Source organism: Athene cunicularia, assembly GCF_003259725.1.
Source record: "Athene cunicularia isolate RWA chromosome 3 unlocalized genomic scaffold, athCun1 chr3_part1, whole genome shotgun sequence".
Lineage (NCBI taxonomy): Eukaryota > Metazoa > Chordata > Aves > Strigiformes > Strigidae > Athene > Athene cunicularia.
The window spans coordinates 72,532,858-72,554,099 of NW_020799097.1; the positions used below are offsets into that span (position 1 = coordinate 72,532,858).

At 38.4% G+C, this 21,242-nt stretch overlaps 1 protein-coding gene across 3 annotated transcripts in view; it reads right to left on the reverse strand.

The window, feature by feature from the left end:
* Window positions 1-21,242, reverse strand: part of GRM1 (glutamate metabotropic receptor 1) — a 176,094-nt gene that overhangs the window by 147,540 nt on the left and 7,312 nt on the right. For all 3 annotated transcript variants that reach the window (XM_026845762.1, XM_026845763.1, XM_026845764.1), the window contains exon 2: window positions 14,787-15,036. In XM_026845762.1, coding sequence (XP_026701563.1) covers window positions 14,787-15,016 — 230 coding nt within the window. In that variant the 5' untranslated portion in view covers window positions 15,017-15,036. The remainder of the gene's footprint in view (window positions 1-14,786; window positions 15,037-21,242) is intronic.

A 21,242-nucleotide genomic window follows, 5' to 3' on the forward strand; every position in this document is an offset into this window, starting at 1 on the left:
TGCTCAGTTTTAAAATATTATTATATGACCAGCAAACCCAGTTATGAGCCAAGGTCCCCTCTGTGTATGGTACTGCACAGACCTAAAAGATTGTCCCCTCCCCAAAGCATTTGTAGTCTGCAGAACCTTAAAAACAGTAGGTTTAGTTAGAAAGAGACATGAGCACAAGCATGATGTTATGCCAACATAAATTATGAAAATGAATCCAGGGAAAGCCCTGTTCACTCTCCATTAGGAAGACGATTCGATTAAAAGCCAGAAAATGTTAAGTACACAGAAGACATTCTCTTATGTTCAGACTAATGTGAGGAACTCACACATGCCACTGATTTTTTTGTGGAAGTAAATAGCTTAGGAAGCTTTAAACAAGAATCAGACGTTAACAAACATGCACAACATCTGTAATTTCCATACCGGGGATTAAAATTACAAGGAATGTCAATTATCTGTCTTGAAACAAATCAGCCAGTCAACAGATACTCCCAGGAGATACATTTCTTCACAGAGGAGAAAAAAAATGGAAGTAAAAGATCTGCATTTGAATTGCAGGCACTGGATGTTCACCACTGACAGAAACCGAAACACAGTCCTAAAGCACATGGACATTTTTGTTTTGACAGGTAAGAACTTTGTATTAGAAAGTTATTCTCATTTCACAATCACTTTAACAGCACTGTTGTCCAGAGGGTTATTCATGATTCACAGCACCATGAAAACAGAGTTCAGCCCTTGGAGTTTTAATGGAGAGCTTCAGTAACAACAGAAGCATTCTTGTGTTGAATCCTGATGGGCTAGCAGTCCACCATTTTCTCCACTTTGGAGTCATGATTCTGCTTCTGTTACATTTGTGCAATTTATAGAGAAAGTTTGTTTCATGTATCTTAACACATCTCAATCTGAATCAGCAAAAAATAATCATTGTCTGAAAGCAAATCTCTATCATTCACCATCTCTTTATTACATACAGACCCTTATAACTCATCTTCTCCCACTTCCCCATTCTATCTGCCTTCTTCCTATAACTAATGTTTTAATTTGTCACATTTTAGCACCACCTCTTCTCCTTTCTTCATCTTTTACCTCTCCTACTTCTTAATTCTGCCTGCATCTCTCTATAATGGCAACTCTTACCCTGCTGGAGTAGTAGCTTGTGCAATTACTTGAGCCAAGTCTTACCAACCAAGAAGTTTTCCCATAAATATAATGGCAAATAGAAAAAAGAAATCAGTCATACTTGGACAACAGAGCTCTCAAGAGACATTATTGTGCTCTATTATCCCCTATTTCTATCCTCATGTTTACCAGAGAGATGGTGGCAAGTCTCTTATGAAGACTTCAAACTCTCCATTCCCATTCTGGGTTCATTTAACATACATTGTAATCACACTGCTGAGACAAATTAACTTGAAATGCATGCAGATTAACACATCTAATTTTGTACTCTAGGTGTTCCACTGTAAATCAGTCTGGGCACTGGCCTTAGCAGTCATACTTTCAATAGACTTCAGCATCTGGTTCATTTGCTCACATTATGTGAGTCCTCACATTTACTCAGTTTGCAACTCTGAAAATGATGGACTGCCAGCCTTTAAAGTCAAAACACCTGCCTATTTTTTCTCATTATACCATTGCCTGTCCTCATTATTTAGTTTTAATTTTTTGATGGTAACATGTGAGACCAGATTCAAATCAATTACCTTTACAGTACTTCAGGTCTGTAAAGGCAATACTGACTAATACAACAAATGTTTCATATTGTATTTTTTAATAGCAATAGTGGTGCAAAGTCTTATCAAGAACAGTCAAAAACACTAGAAGAGCCAGTCTTACATCGCTGTATAGCTACTCTCAAGGTGGAGGGGCATCCTCAGTTTTTTTGACTGCTATCATATATTCACAAACAAAAAGAGGATACACCATTACTAAATTGTTAGCTTTATTTAATTATGGGTTTGGGTGAGACTTCCAAAAAAAAATAAAAATGGTGTAGAGTACCGATCTGCGTAACATGATAGGACCAAACAGATAAGGCAGGAGAATTGTGAAATTAATGTGTTCCACAAATATCTCTGTAATAGGAGTAGGATTTTCAAGAGCACGTTTTGCTTATCTCCATTTCTGATTAAGAAAATTCTAAAACTCCTTCTGACTTCACAGAAAGGAAATTATGCCAAGAGTGAGGACTTTTTACTACAAAAAATAAAAGCAGCATAATTGTAGTAGGTGCTGAAGAATTCAGTATGTTAATTGGCAAGATCTTGAGACTCAGATAAATGGGAACAGGAAGACCAAGAAGGGATGGATGAAGATGCAAGGAACAAATAAAGAATGCAAACAATATATAACAATAACAAGGCAGATAAAAGTGTATATTCAGAGATGTATTAGAGGAAAAGTAGAGAAAATTTAGAGATTTCCCATTAGAAATAGCAACTTACAATGATTCAATCTGCTGTAAGAAATCAGCAGAAAGCATAACTGGAGTCACATTCAGGTTGTCATTTCTACCTACAGAACTGCTTAAATCTGACCTATTATGCAGCTTTCCTAATCTGCATGTTAACATGCAAGAGCTGATATTCAGCCTCTTCTTAGCAATGCCTACTTTTGATTGAAACCACGGAATTCAGTTTTATTCTGTAAAGCAGAAAAATTACATATTCCATTTCTACTAAACTAAACAGGAGTAAATTTTTCCTTCTAACTCTGACTTGTATTGCATCCCTCCAGTCTTTGACGAAAAGAGGGCCAGGAGGAAAAAACTTAAACTTACTCTGCACAGAACGAATAAACACAGCCAAATCACCAGCATGGAAAATAACTGTATGAGCCCTAGGTACCAAATCTTACCCACAAATAGCTCATAGTGAATAATGCATAGGGTTTCAAGTAAGGTAAAATAAGTGCCAGGTCAGTTATCAGGCAGCAAAACTGAATTTGCAAGGCTTTGAAACAAAATTCTTGTTTTTGATTCTCCCTCTCTCAGGTACAAATAACTGAACTAAGATGCACATTGTAATGACTGAAGTGAAATGTCTGTAAGAGCTGGTCAGTTCTGCAGCCCTTCAGTCCAACGTCAGAACAGACTGGTGGTGCTGAAGAAGCAATAGTAACATGAAAGAGCTAGTTTTGACTTTGTGAAATGAGTTCTCAACATCATGTCAGGTCCTGAAGCACTACTGTGCCACAGAAATTGAAAGGATTTTTCTTGGCTGAAAATTCCATCAGAAAAGCTACAGACTAAGGATCTACCACCATGGGCTAGTTGTCTTGATTCCAGTTTAATTTCAGCTTTAGAAACATTATGTATTTGTCTGTCAGATTGCAACCTTTGCATGACCTAAAACTTCCACAGTGTATGTTTATACAGATGCTTCAGGGATAGACTCCCTTCAGATACATTCAGCTCCTCAGACTGCTGAATGCTGAGAGCATTTTCCAGCCTTGGAAAGGTACCTGGGGTTCTCCTGAAAGGCCATTAGGTTGAGGGCATTTATGAAAGGAAAAGGAAAAGTGAATTAAAATCAGGTAGTATATGGAAATATATGGGCTTTCCCCACAACATTGTAGCCTGCTCTTGATTTTACCGACTCTGGTCAGTGAGCTAAAGGCTTAAACAGGCAGTAAATTGATGCACTGAAATTGCAGCCAGCTGATTATTCACAGGAGCTCTAAAGCTTTTCAGTCACTGCCTTCCAGGATTCAGTAGAAAGGTGTTTAAACTGCAACCTAAATTATTTTTTCCTTGATGTGATTGTCCCTGTCAAAACATATGTTGTTTGTATGAACACAGCTCAGGCACTTCTGAATACCTTCAGCCAATAACTTACCACTAATGGCAACATTTTCTGGTGATCCAAGAACTGGAACCGCTATTAGCAGTGATAACATATATTTTTATACTCAAGCAGGAAAAACTATTTTTATCCAAGACTTGGCAGGAAACATTAAAATAATTATTCTTATATAACAATAAAAATAATGAAGTACGCCAGGAAAGGTTACTCTTTAATTTTTGTTTTTCTTGAAAAAAAATAGGTGATTAATTTACTGCTTAGAATTTTAAAATTAAACCTGAAAAAAAAAATACAGAACTTTATATTTTGAGGGAGAGTTTTGCTCATGGTTTTTTTTGTGTTAAGTTACATTTCTATTTGAGCACTGAAAAGCACCATAAATAAACTGCAGAAATCCCACAGTTCACAGTAGTAGGGTCTTATTTTAACTGTTGTCAGTAAAAATAAAAACTGCTTTGTTTGCTAACCATTTATGAAGAATCCCAGGCTCACACAGATATGCTCAGAAAATTCTGGCTGTAAGTAAATTATGCAAAGACCCTTGAAGCAACATCACTCAGTATGATTTATTCACATAAAAGTACAGCATATTCTTCCAGGTAAGCAGCAGCTGTCCCCCTACTGTTTTCTACAGAGACATGATAAAACGTATATACTGCCTAATAAACAATCCATCAAAACCACATAGCATTATGTAATAACTCAATGATTATAATGTCCACCTTAATTCATAGACAACAAGCAGACATTGAACTGTTGCACTTTTTCAGTGTTGGAAGACTTTGCAAAAAATTTTCGATCATGAGATGACTGAGTTCTCGATCCTTGGAGAAACAAAGAGAGGGGTTAGTAAAACTGCCACCTTAGACTTCCAGAGGGCTAACTTTGACCTGTTCAAAAGACTGATTAACAAAATCCCTTGGGAGGCTGCCCTGAAGGAAATGGGAGTCCAGGAAGGGTGGACATACTTCAAGAGAGGAGTCTTAAAGGCACAGGAGCGGCTGTTCCTATGTGCCAAAAAACAAGCAGGAGGGGAAGGAGACCGGCCTGTCTAAACAGGGACCTTTGGCTGGATCTCAAGAACAAAAGGAGAATCTATTGCCTTTGGAAGAGGGGCCAGGTCTCTCAGGAAGACTATAAAGATGTAGTGAAGTTATGCAAGGGGAACATTAGGAGAGCCAAGGCACAGCTAGAGCTCAGGGTCTGCACTTGGGCCACAACAACCCCCAGCAGCGCTACAGGCTTGGGGAGGAGTGGCTGGAGAGCTGCCAGTCAGAGAGGGACCTGGGGGTGTGATTGACAGCCGGCTGAACAGGAGCCAGCAGTGTGCCCAGGGGGCCAAGAAGGCCAATGGCATCCTGGCTTGTGTCAGCAATAGCGTGGCCAGCAGGGACAGGGAAGGGATCTGACCCCTGTACTGGGCACTGGTGAGGCCGCCCCTCGATTCCTGTGTTCAGTTTTGGGCCCCTCACTCCAAAAAGGACATTGAATGACTCGAGCGTGTCCAGAGAAGGGCAACGGAGCTGGTGCAGGGTCTGGAGCACAGGTCGTACGAGGAGCGGCTGAGGGAACTGGGGGTGTTTAGTCTGGAGAAGAGGAGGCTGAGGGGAGACCTCATCGCCCTCTACAGCTCCCTGAAAGGAGGTTGCAGAGAGCTGGGGATGAGGCTCTTTAACCAAGTAACAAGTGACAGGACAAGAGGGAATGGCCTCAAATTGCACCAGGGAAGGTTTAGACTGGATATTAGGAAGCATTTCTTTCCAGAAGGGGTTGTTAGGTGTTGGAATGGGCTGCCCAGGGAGGTGGTGGAGTCCCCATCCCTGGAGGCGTTTAAGAGTCAGGTCAACATAGCGCTGAGGGATCTGGTGTAGTTGGGAACTGTCAGTGTTAGGTTAATGGTTAGACCAGATGATCTTCAAGGTCTTTTCCAACCTAGACAATTCTGTAATTCTGTGTTTTAAAGGTGAATTATTTCTGTAAAGGTTTTTCTTTCCTTGCATTCTGTTTTGGATATTACTAGCTTAGATAACTCTCCACACAGAATCCATGCCAAGACAATTTTAAAACACTGAACCAAGTCTTAGCTTTCCTTTGTTAAGAAGCATAAGTTGCCTTAGAATCATGGAAGTTTTTACTGGAAATCCAGAAACAAGAGGATTTTGTCCCCACAAGTTTTACCATCATGAGATTTAAGCGTCACATTTTGTACGGCACTTCAAGATACTCAGTTATATGCTTTCGTCATCTTTCCTATTCCAGTGACTTAAGCAAGTGAAAGATAACATTATTTTGCCTTGATAATCAATTGCACTATGCATTCAGAAACTGGAAAATCACAGTCTCTTTTCTCCTCTCATTGCAATCAACATTTATGAAAAAGGTACATTAATGACTACCATTAAAAAATGTACATTGCATTCAAACACATTTTCACATGTCCTGCTTGTTAAATTAACAACCTTTCATATCACTTTAAAAATCTGTTTAAGTATTTACTTCATTAAAATATTTTAACTTATACATTTGTATTTTAGTAATCAATACTGCTTCCATTTTAATTAGTCTTACACATGTATTCAGATTTTGGTAAAGTGTTGTATTTAGTTTTTGTAATGTTTATATTAACAATTCATACAAAGATATCTAGCCTTCTTCTGAAAAATAGCCTGCATATTGTTTTTCTTTCAACTGCTGTACAGAAATCAAAGTGATCTATGACCATTGTTCAAGAACAAAAGACACTCAAATCTACATCTAATCTAAGTATTATCTTCTGTGAATTATTTCTTACCACAGATAGTCTGCAAGTACTCTAGTACAATTTAAACATATGTACTGGGTCTGGCTGAACTGGAATTGTTTTTCCCCTATAGCAGCCCTCATGGTGCTGTGGTTTATGCTGGGAGCTGGCAGGGTGTTGATAGCACCCTGGTGTTGTGGCTACTGCTGAGCAGGGCTTACACAGCACCAAGGCTCTTTCTGATATTTCCCACCCCCAGTGGGACGGGGTGGGCAAGATCTTGGGAGGGGACACAGCCAGGACAGCTGACCCAAACCGACCAAAGGGATATTCCAGACCATATGACGGCTGCTCAGTATAAAGCTGGGAGAAAGGAGGAAGGGGGTGGGGTCACCCTTGGTCCTTCAAGGCAACTGCTATGCATATCGGAGCCCTGCTCCCTGAGAAGGCCCAACATCGCCTGTCCATGGGAAGTAGACAATAAATCTGTTTGTTTTTCCTTCCGTGCGTGGACCTTTGCTTCATTTTGCTTATATTAAAACTGCTTTCTGTTTTACCCACAAGGGTTGGTTTATCTTCTTTCCCCTCTTTGCACTGTTGAGAAAACAAGGGGAAAAGGGGAGGGGGAAGTGATAGAGCGACTTGGTGGATACCTGGCATTTAGCCAAAGTCAAACCATCACAACAAAACATTTCACATCTGTGTGGCCTACGACCTTAAATCCCTATAAACTTGATACTTTCAGGAAGCCTTTGGGTACCTAGGCACATAAGGACAGACAATTCTAAAGATCATATGGGAAAATCAACCTGGAAAGAAGACTGATGAAGGGTATGGGCTTTTTTCTATGTCTTCTAGCTACTGGAGACCTAGTATTTCATGTCTGTCAATACAGGACCTCTCTTGGACAATCTGGGGCAGGAATTTACATGGACTGCTGGAACACAGTCTCATAATCATTGGTGATGTGATCTGTTTCCTCTCAAGTGGATTCACTTTAGCAACTATCATACTGCAAATTATGTGTTAAAATATTCTGTGAAGAACTAGGAATAGCACAAAGAGACCATGGCTGAGATTTACTATTTGTACCTATTTTTATTGCATAAAGAAGAAACTATCTTATTTTCAGTTACAAGAAAAAGGGAGGTTTAATAAAATTGAGTAACATTTAGAAAAGCCCTGGTATCTCACCTACAATTTTTGAAAATGTCACCCTCATTATAAACACTGAGTGTATCCACAGAAATATCTAAGGGTTAATACATTATTTTGAAACTAATTCTGTATGCCCATGTAACAGGTTTGATTATATCCAAAACCTAGTTTAGCTCATGTCACATAGAAGGGAAAGGAAGTGAAAAGACAAAAAAAAAAAAATCAAATTGCTTACTGTAATACTAAAATCCCATTTTAACATCAAAAACAGTAGGTATATTTCTTGTATTTTCTTGTCTCTTTTTCTAAATACATGAACATTGTTCCTGTTGTTAAGATCAGCACAGAAGTGGTCTCTAGAATCCCAGTTAAGTAAACTTTAAGCTTGTATCTAATTCATCATCACTATCAACAAGCAACAGACATGGAATGGCTATTGGTAAGCTCTAAACGCAAACTATAGCTAAACTCAAATCAAATGCAGTTCTGCTCTAATAGATGCCTATTTAATCCCCCTTTAACACAAACTGATGATATTTTAGGTCAGAGGGTAAAGAAAACATGCTTATTCATAGTCTTCTTGTATCGTGTAATGCTGTTTTCAGGCACACTGATTATAAATTCTCACCATAGTTAACACGTGCTAGACTGCAACTACAAGTTGAATCATGAATGAATAAGTAAGACAAATTTGTAGAGACTGACATGTGCTGAGGTTCAACTTTAAAATTAGCAATGGATCCTATTACCAACATTAATAATGTTCAGGAAATGGGCTGATGTTGGGAGGCTGGGCTATCTTCATCGACAATATTTTGCTTAACTACCGACTTCAGTTAGACTTTGAAAGTATTTGAACATTGATCATGAATGATTTCAGCATTTCACAGAATTTACCTGAATTTTAATTAAGCAATTTGAATCCAAAGCCAGCTAAACCTCTGATTACATCTAAACATCTATTTAAATACAAAGTCTTCCACTAACTTGGACTATCAACAGCACCATACTCATTAGTAACAGTCATTCTGAGCGTCTTTGGCCATGGAGGTACCAGACAGATGAAACAGTCATCTTCCTTCTGTAAACAACATGAAAAGTAAACCTTTTGCTGCTTAAATTACTATCTTCCTATTTGTCAGCATGCCACTTGTGCTGTTATCTTTACTTTAGGCTTTCGAATCACTGTGAGTTTTACCACTCAGACTACCTCCCAGAAAACCAGCACATGGTATCCTAGTGGCTTGAGTTCTATCGCATCCATTTGGCAATGCTGGATTACTACCAGTTTTCTTAACACCACAATTCCACTCATAGAAAGCTGGCATAAAACACTATCACGAGCAACACTGTGTGGTATCTACTATTTTAGCCCGATTTACAAAGACCAAACCCATGCTGGATAATCTAGGCTAGCACAAGGCAGCTTTTTTTTCCCATTGACAACATACTGTTGGCTCTTACTGATTTCTTTATAATCTTATGTACTTAAAAATAGCTAATTGTATTTTTTGGAGATGGACTTAAACACACTGGCCTTGTAAAGCACTTCAGCTCCTTTGGAGCATATGGATATTTCTCATTGATTTTTCATAAATGTGGGGCAGCCTCTGTGGTAAATTAAGACACTGCATTGGAGACAGAGTACAGCAACTTTCTTTCAGCTAGTCCAACTTAAAATAACAGTAACATCCTCTGATGGTCATCTTCTTTATGAAAAACATCCCAGTCTAGCAGCAGAATATTCTTAGTCAAACTGTAAGTAATGCATGAGCCACTAGTACCAGGGACTCATCTGGAAGGAAGAGACAGGCAGTCTTTTTAGCCAGATATGGAGGTGGTGTTTGTGTTATTCTGTGTTATTTATGATATTTGTGATGTCAGAACTGAATGAAAGAAAGAGAAGTACCTGTCATCGTGCTGTTGGCAGTGCAACCTATGTCATCTATTGTGTGTTAGCCTTGGTCAGCAGCCAAATGCCCACCCATACACTTGCCAACTACCCCCACCCAGAAGAACAGGGGTAGAAAATAGGATGAAAAATCTCATGGGTCAAAACAAAGACAGGGAGATTGCTTAACAGTTACTATGACAGGCAAAAGAGTGTCAACTTGGGGCAAATTAATTAAATTTCTTGTCAATTAAATAGATTTGGATAGTGAGAAAGAAAGACAAATTAAAACACCACCTTTCTCTGTGGTGATCCACTTCCCTTGGAAATTTACAAGGTCATCCCTGAGAAGATGCCTTGCCTTCACACTCAACAGGAGCCATCTCCAGAGATTTTGGGTTGTTGCCTCCCTTCCAATTTCTTTGTCTATTTCTTGGTCCCTAGCGAGGTATCCCAGGTTGTGGGCTTGCTTGCTTTCTAATTCCTGACTGTCAGCCTCAGTACCCCAGCATATGATCAATCAGACAGCAATCCATTCACCTGGCTGCCAGACATAATCTTTCCACATATCTCAAAGTTCACTAAAGGACCAGGTGATTTCTGCCTATAGAGTGATTTCTGTCACCTCCCTCTCCTCTTTCCTTGCTGAAGAACCAGATTCCTGATCAGACTCTTCCTCCTCCTTTACTAATTGATGTTATGGACTTGTCAATTTCTGCTTCCAGTTTTTCTTTCTGACTACTGTGGTGATTAGTATAGATAGGGCTTGGGTCCCTGTCTTAACCATGATGTCCACAGATGTAGAGGCCCTCCTTCCTCTGCTCATATGGAGATTAGTAGTCACAGTCACAGTGCTAGGAACTGATGGGTCTCATTCAGGTAGGCAAGGCACTTCTGTCAAGTGATGTACCAAGTCAACAGGATTATGTTCACTATTCAGGCATAAAATCTGAGGCTTTGGAAGGTGATAACTGTGCTATGCACCTGCCCAAATCCTCCAACATACCCTGCCATCCAGGTATTGACAGTGTCAAGGTACATTTCTCTGTCAACTCACCAACAAGTTGTTTACTCTTTCACCTGAATGAAATCAGGTTCCACAGATCCAACAATGTCAGATAACAAGACCAAACAACTTATGTTGACAATGTCTTGTCAATATTTTAGAAAGTGTGAAGTTAAATGCCAAAACCACCGTTATTAATATTGGCTTGTAAAGGGAGGGCAGTCAGGAAAAATTTCATCACACTATGCATACTGAAAGCTGTCACTCTAAGCTGAAAGGGTTTTATTAGATATAGAAAAAGAACTAACTTGGCGTCTGTCACGCGCTGGGTTCACAGCAGAGAATCCAACTCTATCTTCACTGCCAAGTGTCCAAAGTTTCAGGAGAGGTCACCCTACCAACACTTAAAATCCATACTTCTACAACAGCCTGTAGAGCCTATTAATCGAGAGCATAAAACATTGGAAAGCCTACAGAAGTAAAGCAATAACTAGTCCATTGCCAAGTGTTATATTGAAAAACAGTGCCCTAACATATCAGTTCCTTCCTAAATTTCCTCATGTGTTTACACAAACCATGTGTGTAGAAGTTTGAGAGATTGTCAAATTGCAAAAGAACACTTTCATTTCCAACTATTTATCTTAACATGTCTCTTCTCCAATGATCTGAGAGTAACTCTTAAAACTGGGGATGTTGTTTGCATCTTTAATTTGCTTTGCATTACCCACACAGATGCTCGAAAGTCAGTTACATGCCTTGCCTTGATGCATCATCCCAGGGGATATACAGGAGACTCATCCATCTTGCAAGATTCTCACAAAGCCTAACAGATGCTTATCAAGTACTATAAAACCCAATGGCCTGCATAAATGTGATTAGACACATGATGTTGAGAAACTTTCTACATAATCTCTTCACATCAAAACTAATTTCTACTAAAAGAGCTATCACCTGAATTCCCGTAAGAGTACAGTCTATTTTCTTAGCATAATTTTTGCTTTTGGTTACCCCAATACTATTCCAACCATTGTTTTTATACAAAGTCATGATCAGTTTTTGCCTTCTCCTTTTCTTTTGATTATTAGCCACTTTTTAAAGCTTTATCATCCTTAATTTCATTACTTAATAAATTTTCTCACTGAACTCTCCACTATATTTGGATATTGTATTTATTTCAGAACATCTGCCATTATCCCTGGGGCAGGATTGTAACTTCTCCTGTCCTGTCATAATCCCATTTTCCCTCCAGTTTCAGAAATAGGAATTCCTTTTCTTCTCACTAATACATCAGACTCCTACTTTCAGTAGCAAAGGAGACTGAACTTCTAGGTAGATCTCCAATCTGACTTTGGGAACACTTGTTTAGATGCAGCATAAATAAGGTCCTAACTCCATGCCTGAGAAGAGTCAGCCCATCCCAGAAAAGTCCCCAGTATCTGATGACCCAGTCCTGGGTCAGTGTAACCCCCTATAATTCCCAATGTATAATTCCCAGATTAAACAGAAATCAAATTTAGTTCCCAGCTCTCTTTCTGATACTTTAAATTTACTTAAGCTAAGCTGTTCCTGTCTGCTTTGATCAATAGCAATATTGAAGATACAGCAGGAAGAGAGCTATTTAGCCAGGTGTTCCTTTGTAAAGGCTTCCTCTTTACAGTGAGTCAGAGCAGAGTACAGGGTTGATACACTGTGGCTGATAATAAACCTGTGGGTAAATTAAATGCTTTGTTTAGCTCATTATTGCAAAAAATCTTGATTTCACATTCACTCCCACTTCCCTCAATTAAAAGAATATTCTTAAAAGGCTTTTGGTTTTTTGCTTAGTTGGGTACTTGAATAAAAATGACTAAACAGCATGTCAGAACGATGCTAATGCGTGCCTTGGTTCCTGTTTGTATATAGATGACCAAATTCATAGCACTGCAGATTCTCTGCAACTTACTTGTGAATAAGTTTGCTAGATTTGCCATTTTTTTAAATCACTTAATTAGGACAATTCAAAGAAAATGTATTTTCTTTTAGTTCCACAAGCACATATAAAACATGTGCAAGCCCTATAGTACTTTTTATTTCAACCAGCTGTAGGGCATAATCCAAGCTATGCAAAGCACTAGCCAGTCTGTTTTGCAATCAGAACAAACCATCCAGCCCTAAAAAGGGGTCTCCCATAGTCAATTACCAACATAAAAGAAGGGTATGTGAAAACCTATCTGAAAAACATACTGTGATTTCCAAAGAAATTCCATTATTAGTATTTAATAGGTGAGAATTTCTGACAAAAATCTCAGAGCAACGCTGTTGGGCAGATTTTGAGACAAACTAAGCTAAATAGAGTAGCATAGTGCTTGGTAAAGGCTTGTAGTCAAAATTTCAAGCTGAAATGTTCCACACATCCATGGAGTAGGGGTTCAAGTAAATGGCCTTATAGAAAGCTAAGGTTTTTACCACCAAAGTACCTAGTTTTGGTGCTTAATGTATGAGAGTGGTTTCCTTTGGCTCTCTGCATGGACAGCATCAAGAGGGAGCACCAAAGTGAGGTGAACTATAAGACACCAGTACAGAATGGAAACAATACATGAAGAAAGCATAGCATTGCCTAAAGCTGCTGGGCATTTGCAAAAAGTCCAGGGATGCTATCACCCAGACTAATTTTATTATAGTCAGCTTCTTCTATTCACTGAAAAAACCTGCATAAAACATCAGTCCTGAAATGTTCCGTTACTCATTTAAAATTATGTGTGTTGAATGATGCTGGTGAAAAACACATACACAAATCTAGCACATAATACCATTTTCAATACAGCCTTACTCTTTGTTTCATTTTAATGCTGATGATTTTTTAAATGTGCTATACCTTATCTACACACCCTTCTATCTAAATGTTATATCTTACCCATACACCCTTCTAGTGATACAGTCTCTCCTCCAAATAGATTGTAAAGACTGCAACAAAAATTAATGGTGAAAGGAGAGCCATTGATTGTTTTCACATGATTACTTAGGCTAGATTAGCTGATTTACAGAAATCATAATTGTGGGCTTTAAGGACAATACAGTCAGAAAAAGACAAATATTATAGCACAGGGCAAAAGGAGAGCATCCCAGTCATGACAATGACAGACACAAAGACTTCAGGGAAAGAGGGATAAAAAGAAGTCTGATAGATCAGAATGACAACAGAATAAAAAGGCATCAGAAGCTAAATAGGTATAGAAGCAACTATCAAAGGCCTTGAAGGAATGGTGTTTAAATAATAGATAAGAAAGAAACAAAAAGTAAATAGAAGGATTAAAAAAGACATTATCAATCTAACAGAAAGATAGAAAAATGTCAGTCTTATCATTTGAACAAGATTCACCAAAACAGAAAAGCAGATATAAAGATATTGCAAAAATCAAGGTGAAAGACAAAGAAGCCTCAAAATAAGAACTATCACAAAAATGGAAATGTGCTTAGACTATATGTGATAGAACCAAAATGACCATATTTCAGTGAATATCTACAAAGATAAACTCTGGAAGAAAAAAGCAACCATTCTCATTTTGATAAAGACAGTCTGTGCCTGTCCAATATACACATCTGCACTGTTACTCTGGTATTATAAAAACACACATACATACTGACTTGGCCATCAGCAAGTTTGAGATTTTAAAAAACAAGTATGTGTAATATCAGTGCTTGAGCTTTCAGCAGCAAAGAGCAGAACAAAGTGTACGACTGAGAATGCCAGGTTGTAATCATAAGACTGGAAAAAAAGTTCAAGTCATCGAAACCATTCAGTAATTTGGAGTTTCAAATTATCAGAAGTCTTCGTTATTGAAACAGATGAAATTTTGTCATGTGTCACACTTCTAGATCACAATCTGTAACCAGAATTCTTCACTCCCTACTTTGGTTCTAAAATCCGCATATGAAACATTCCCTAGAGTGTGCAAATGAGCAAAAGCACTAATGTTATATATCCATATAAAACAGTTAGTAGTTTACATTTACTTCAGCAATAGTTAACACCACCAATTAAGTTGACATACATCTTCATATTCCCTTGCTGACATCTGCTTTACCATCTTGCCACTTCTTTTCATTCATTAGAAAAGTAAATATGGAAATTACAGGTAGCCTGAGTTGCACAGTTCTGAAATGAAAGGACTGCCTGCAGGACAAGAGGGAGAGAAATCACACTCAGAGCCTTACCTTCCAATTAGCAGGAACTCCCCAAGCACTCCCAGGCGCCTCATGGCAATGAGGATCCCCCTCACTGTCATTCCCTCACAGAAGCAAACCACCACTCTAGCCTTGGGTAACCTTTCTCGCAGCTTGCGGAGCAGGCGATCAAAGCTCTTTTCCCCAGCGTTGCTGTAGATCTTGTCAGAGTGAGCAATGCAGAGACCCTCTTGGGCAGCCAGTTCTTTGAAGGCTTCCATTCCACTTTCCCCATAATTTCCTGTTTAAAAAAAAAAAAAAAAAAAAAAAAGAAGTTTCTATTATATCATGCATTTAAACAACTAAGGGGGGCTGTGATGGGAAAGGGATAGTTTTCCTTCAAAAAAAATCAACTAGCATTAGCAGAAGGAAGAACAAAGGAGATCCACAAAAGTGAACATACCCAGATTTCAATGAAGCAACAAGATATCCATGTATCAGTAGGTCTTAACTGACCTGGAGACTGAAAGTTTTTTTTTCTTACATGGTTTTACTAGTGGATATTAAAGGCAAACAAGGGATGGATAAGTAGAAAAGGGGACAAAGACAGTTCAGACAGTAAGAATGAAGTTTGATTAACATTCCTATGGCAAAAATCACAGTTGTGCTAGTCTAGAAAAATAGTGAAGAGAAAAAATTATTTAATTCCAACCTCTTCTGTACCACATGCAGTCCACACATAAAAGTGAATGAAAGATGGATATAAATTTAAAATACACTGATGTGGTAGTATTTTAGAAGCCACTTACACTAATTTGACTGACCAGTGTTCATGACAGCTAAAATGTAGGCTTGATGTTTCTCTTGGAATAGAAGACTTTCCACCTGTAAGTACTTCAGAAATAACTCTTCCCAATATAGGAATATTTGAACTTTGTGATTCAGGCAATATCAAAACTGATTCTCAAATCCCCTGTTCTATTTATACATTTAGGAAACCAAATTAACAGCTTTACAAAATTCTTAACTGCCTTCAACTATGAAGACAGGTGAAATCTCAAGTTTTCTTTGAATATTTTATGCCTGCCATGAGCACTGGATTTATGATGAACATCAATCAGGCAAGAGGAGCAGATGAATTACAAAAAAACATCTTTGAACAGTAACAAGAAATGGTTCAAAAGATAAGCATCAATTTTATGCTATCTACATCCATAATATTTGATTAACTTATTGAGGGAGTAACACTAGATATGCTGATCACTTCTAGAGGTCCATCTTCAACCTTTGTAACAATAGTTTAACATAGCAAATTGGAAAGAGGAAGACTGCTCAATCAGCCTAACCTCCTCCCCAAAAAAATCACAACTCGAAAGGTGTAACCACCAGAGGAAAAAATCAACAGAAGACAGTTCAGGTGTTCTTTATAAATCCAGTAGAAATTTTTCCAGAAACGTGAACTGTTTGCCACAGATCAGTCACATTGTGCGAACACACTATGACAGTCATAGTCATACTAGGATGCAGCCAAACCTGCCAGGTCTAGTGCCAAACACAAAACTAAGCTCCTCAGTCTTTTGCACTAAACTGCCCTAGTTTCTAACAAATTTGCAGCGCAGCAGAATGGCCTCTTTTCCAGTCTGTGACTTGACGCCAGATACAGCAAGCAGGTCAGTCTGCTTCTTTGTCTGTGAGCCAGACATGCTCCAGAGCAGGAGCAATGTCATGACCCTGGATGGCTTCTGGGAGGTGAGAAGAAAGGAAGAGCTGTACCTAGTGGGAACACACCACCAAGCAGCCCCCACTGTAGCCTCAGCACTGCAGCCCCATCCCATGACCCTGTATTCAGGTAAATGATGTGGCCTCATATAGGGCTTGTCATATGCTGAGAAGGACACAGGTCAAAAAATATCTCTGAATTTATAGGCCATAACCTTCAGTCACCAGGGGATTTACCCCAGGACCTAAGGCTGAGTGTTGAGCCATACTAATTCTATGACTTGCCTTAGGTCCGAGGCAGGACAGCCTCATTACTGACTTTCCATTAGCATGCACCTTATGCTTTAGAAGGAAATTAGGATATATTTCCCAATTTCATGTAGAACTTTGTGCAGAACAGACTCATTTCAAACCAGTAGGATTATTCTTAAAGTCTTACCTAAGAAGAGCCATAGGACTAAATTGAATCCTCTTAGATGTTTAGGCTATGCATTTTAGAAAATAAATGTAGTAGGTTTCCTACCTAAATATTAAGGTAGGATGGGATTTTCTCATACATCAGTACAGCACTAACTCTGATGTAATTCAAGTTAATGGTTTCAAGAAATGAAAAATTAAATCCACTTGGAATTATTTTTCTCAGCTTTAATTTTGATGGAATAACAATTATCTCATAGTCACACCTGTACTAACACTACAACAGCCTACCAAAATATAGGCTAAGAGGAAGCAAGACTGTTGACTATAAATTCAGTAACCGTGATAAAGATCATAGGAGGAAAAAAGCTAATGTAGATCAAGAACAACATTGACACAAGATGAAACAAGCAAAAGACAGGCAGAAACAATCTGAAGCTGAAAACGAAAGCTTTCTAACCCTTATACAGAACCAGCAGAACAGCTTTCCAGTAGCAGCACAAAGAAATCTAATGTTAGACAGGAACTTGCTCAGCTCACAGGAGCATTATATAACATAGATGTCTCCAACAGCCAGAGACAAGACGATGACCCAGGAGGTGCTCTCAAAGTCTGTTTGCCATGCTCCCAAAGCAAGACAGCATGATGCACACCTTCCCTCTCTAGGGGAAAGGATCAGAGAGAAAATGAACATGTGACAGATGTTAGATACATTGTTCAATGCACTCAGCTACTGGGGTATGCACAATGTAAGGGCATATATAGAACAGAAAACGCTAATTAATTCTGCGCAACAGCCAAGAACATATCCATCTGTACCAGCTTGGTGGGTACATCCATTTCAATCCATAAGCATGCAACAGCTGAGAGGAAATGTGTAATGAAAGAAATCTCCGCAAGATGGTAGTCAGTGAAGAGTTACAACAGGGCCACAGGCTGAGGACCATGTTTCCTTTGAAAGAGCCATTGAAGAAAAGATCCAATCTTATCTGCAACTGTTTTTTGTTACCAGGATCAGCTGTGAAAAGCATAAGTATTTATTATTGTGAGGCTACAAACAATTGATTCTTGTTCTGACCTGTACCCAAAAATAGTTGAGCCAGTAACATAACATACTTGAGTCCCACGATACCTTGCTAACTTCTAAAAATTTTCTCTTCTTTTTTTTAGCTGTGTTCAACTCGTACTCTATTCAGAGAATCAGATGTTTTCCTTATATGCTTCAAGCAGAGTCTGTATAAAGTTAAATTCTAACCCTGTCATGGCTACAAATTTACTAAGAGGATTCTCATTACACTCTTCTCTCAGTGCCAAAGACAGCTTTGCTTCACCACTGTAAAAATCTTAGATGAGGCCATTCCTGAGAGAAATTCACATAACTGAAGATGCTGGCAAAAGCTACATTGTAGTGGGAATTATTGCATTCCATGCATTAAATATCTTAACAAAAACATTAAGATGATGATTAAAAATCAAGGATATTATCTTGATCAACAGAAGGCAGAGAAAAGAAGAAAGCACAAAAAATTTAGCCTCATAAATTTCTCCTGTGAGACAGTAAGTATTACATTTGTGCCACAGCTACACGGGAAGTAATACTATTTGCTTGTATTAACACTTGCACAGTGTGGGAAGTAGAACCCATGAGCTCCATCTAAAAGGTTTATACTCTTCTTTTTATTGTAGCTGTTTGGCAAATTTGGCCCCATTCTCTTTGTCAAGAGAACCATTTTATTTTTCATTTATGAAATGGAGCAGAAATGTAGCCTTAGCAATGAGATGCTTATGAGAACCCTGGAGATTGTCTTCTTAAGGGATGCACAGAGCTGCTGTGTGGGTCTTCCTAAGTCACATGACAGAAAATGCAGTTTTTTCAGGGGGCTTATAAGCAAAACAGTGTATCCTGCATAAATCAATGTTTGATTTCATTCAAGGATAGGGATTATTTGAGGGGCAGCATAAGGATATATGAACTGTTAATATTTGTGCTGCAGAGAATATCTCCTTAAAATACAGGTTAGCACTTGTTTAAAAAAAAAATCTTAAAGAGAAAGAAAAGCATAATGCTGAATAGGAAGACAGACTGTTCTCTCTCACTCTGCTTTCAGTGTCAATAGGAAATATCAGCTATATATTTAGAGATGCCTTTATAGACACACATACAAAAAAAAGAACAAAACCCCACAGCAGAGGACTCTGCCTGGAACAATGTTCCAGTGGACTTAAATAACAAAAGGCAGGGAGCAAGAGATACTTCATCTACCTAAGCCGTGAGCAATGGCAATATTCCTTGCCATTAGGAGCTTATTTGCTGCATTTATTCCTCTAAACAGTCTAGATGAAAGATGAACACAAGTTCAAGTGCAAACACACAGTGAAGGAAGTGCACCAATAAGACAACCACAAAATCTGGCTTCACCACAGGATACTGCAGAGGCAAGTCATATTGCAGGAATGTCGCCCTCTTCACCAATAACAAGCAAGAAACTAGTCCCTGTCCTCCTCTTTCCTCAATCTGTTTGTTCACCTCTCCTCAGCTTGTAGATACATTGCTGAAGGTATGAAGTTTGCTTCAGTGTTCAGTATTGATTCACTATAAAACATCTCTTTTCCTCAGCTGCTTTTGGCAGAGAAAAAATAAGAGGAGAACAAGAGGACTGCATGACACAACAGCAAGGAATAACTGCTCAAAAGCTTCTCTACTGCAAACACAGATTATTTGGGAAGGGCAGAGCAAGGATATGATCTGATTATTAAGATACTTGCTGTTATGTTGCAACAACTAATTTGTGAAAACTAGTGATAATATTAAATATTTCAGTAACTGTAGAGTTATCAAATACACGTCTAGGAAGACTAGAAGGTTTTGGACCACTGTACAGGAAAAAAAAAAAAAAAAAACCAAAACAAAACAAAACAAAAAAACAACAACCAAAAAAGAGTGTCAGTTTTCTCTCCTGTAACATCCTATGTTTCCTTATGCCACAAGGGCATCTTTGAATAAGGTCAGTTAATAAGAAAATTATTTTATCAAATTTTAATGTATTTCTTATCAGTTGAACTATATTAAATAAACACATGTATAGTCTTAGTCCATTGCAAACTAAAATTAAAAACGTCAACCATCTGATTTAAATTAGTATGTTAGTAACAGGTTGGCAACACATACATGATCATCTAACGTGTCTATCTGATGACAAGCAGTCAGTTTCTAAACTGTAATAATTCAACAATTTACATCCATGTGTCCACACCTTTGACTGGGAGAGTTAAAAATAAAAGCCAAAGTCTACATTTATTCCCTGAATGTAGCAGACTGACAAAAAGTGAAAAGTTGTAGAAATTGATCTGCCCGTGCATGTTATTTCAGTATATCCCAAGAATAAGTACTACACTCATAGAAAGAAGCTATGTTGGCACATGGCTTCCAGGACTATTGAAATGACACCATCCCTCCTCTGCCAGACTTCTCTGTCACTGTGGAATGGGAAAAAATCAAATACTTCCATGTTTCCTTATAATATCTTATTCAAGGCTAGAACCACAGTGATGACAGGCAGGATTGCATTTTACTAGTTATCATCTATTCCAGATAGAATTTGTATTCCCTTTTTCAGTGAACTCTCTTCACTTAATGTTGACTTTTCCATCTAAAGCCCTTTACAACACAGCTTCTTTTTAGAGTTCAGATAGATTTCTCAATATAATTTTCCTTCTTTACTGAGTATCTCTCACCTCAGGAGTTTTTAAGGGACAACTTCAAAGCAGGTGAGTTAGGCTATGAGAGCACTTCACAAACCCTGAAGCACTGGCCACTTTACAGAGAGAAGAATTCTGTCTGAATGTGGGCTCCAGTTCTGTTATCAGTCAGCACAAAACAGTGAAGAAAATACCAAAAGAAAAAACTTCACTAGCCCTAAAATCCCAGTCTAATTGCAAAGCTTAAGACTACCTCTTATTTGATTCTAAGTGGTTTTCAGATAAATTATAAAAAATAAAATTGCTTTACAAAGAATGCTGAAGTAGCTATTTTAATTTCTCTAAGTACAATGGCTTTAAAAAAGAGAGAAACAAGTCTTACCAACATTTACCCCTAAGAACAGTTTAATAGAGGTTGAACATCACAGACACTCACTACAGGTATTCCTCTCCTGGAGACAAGGTGCATCATCCACTGTTCCCTGTCACTAAGATCAAGTTCAAACACCCAGTGCCTCAGTTCTAAAGTAGCTTTTAGCCTGCTACCGCCCATAGGTATCACAGACCTCTTTACCACCACCAGCCTGCCTCCCAGGCTAACTCATTGCTCTGTGGAAGTCACAGAATCACAGAATCATCTAGGTTGGAAAAGACCTTGAAGATCATCCAGTC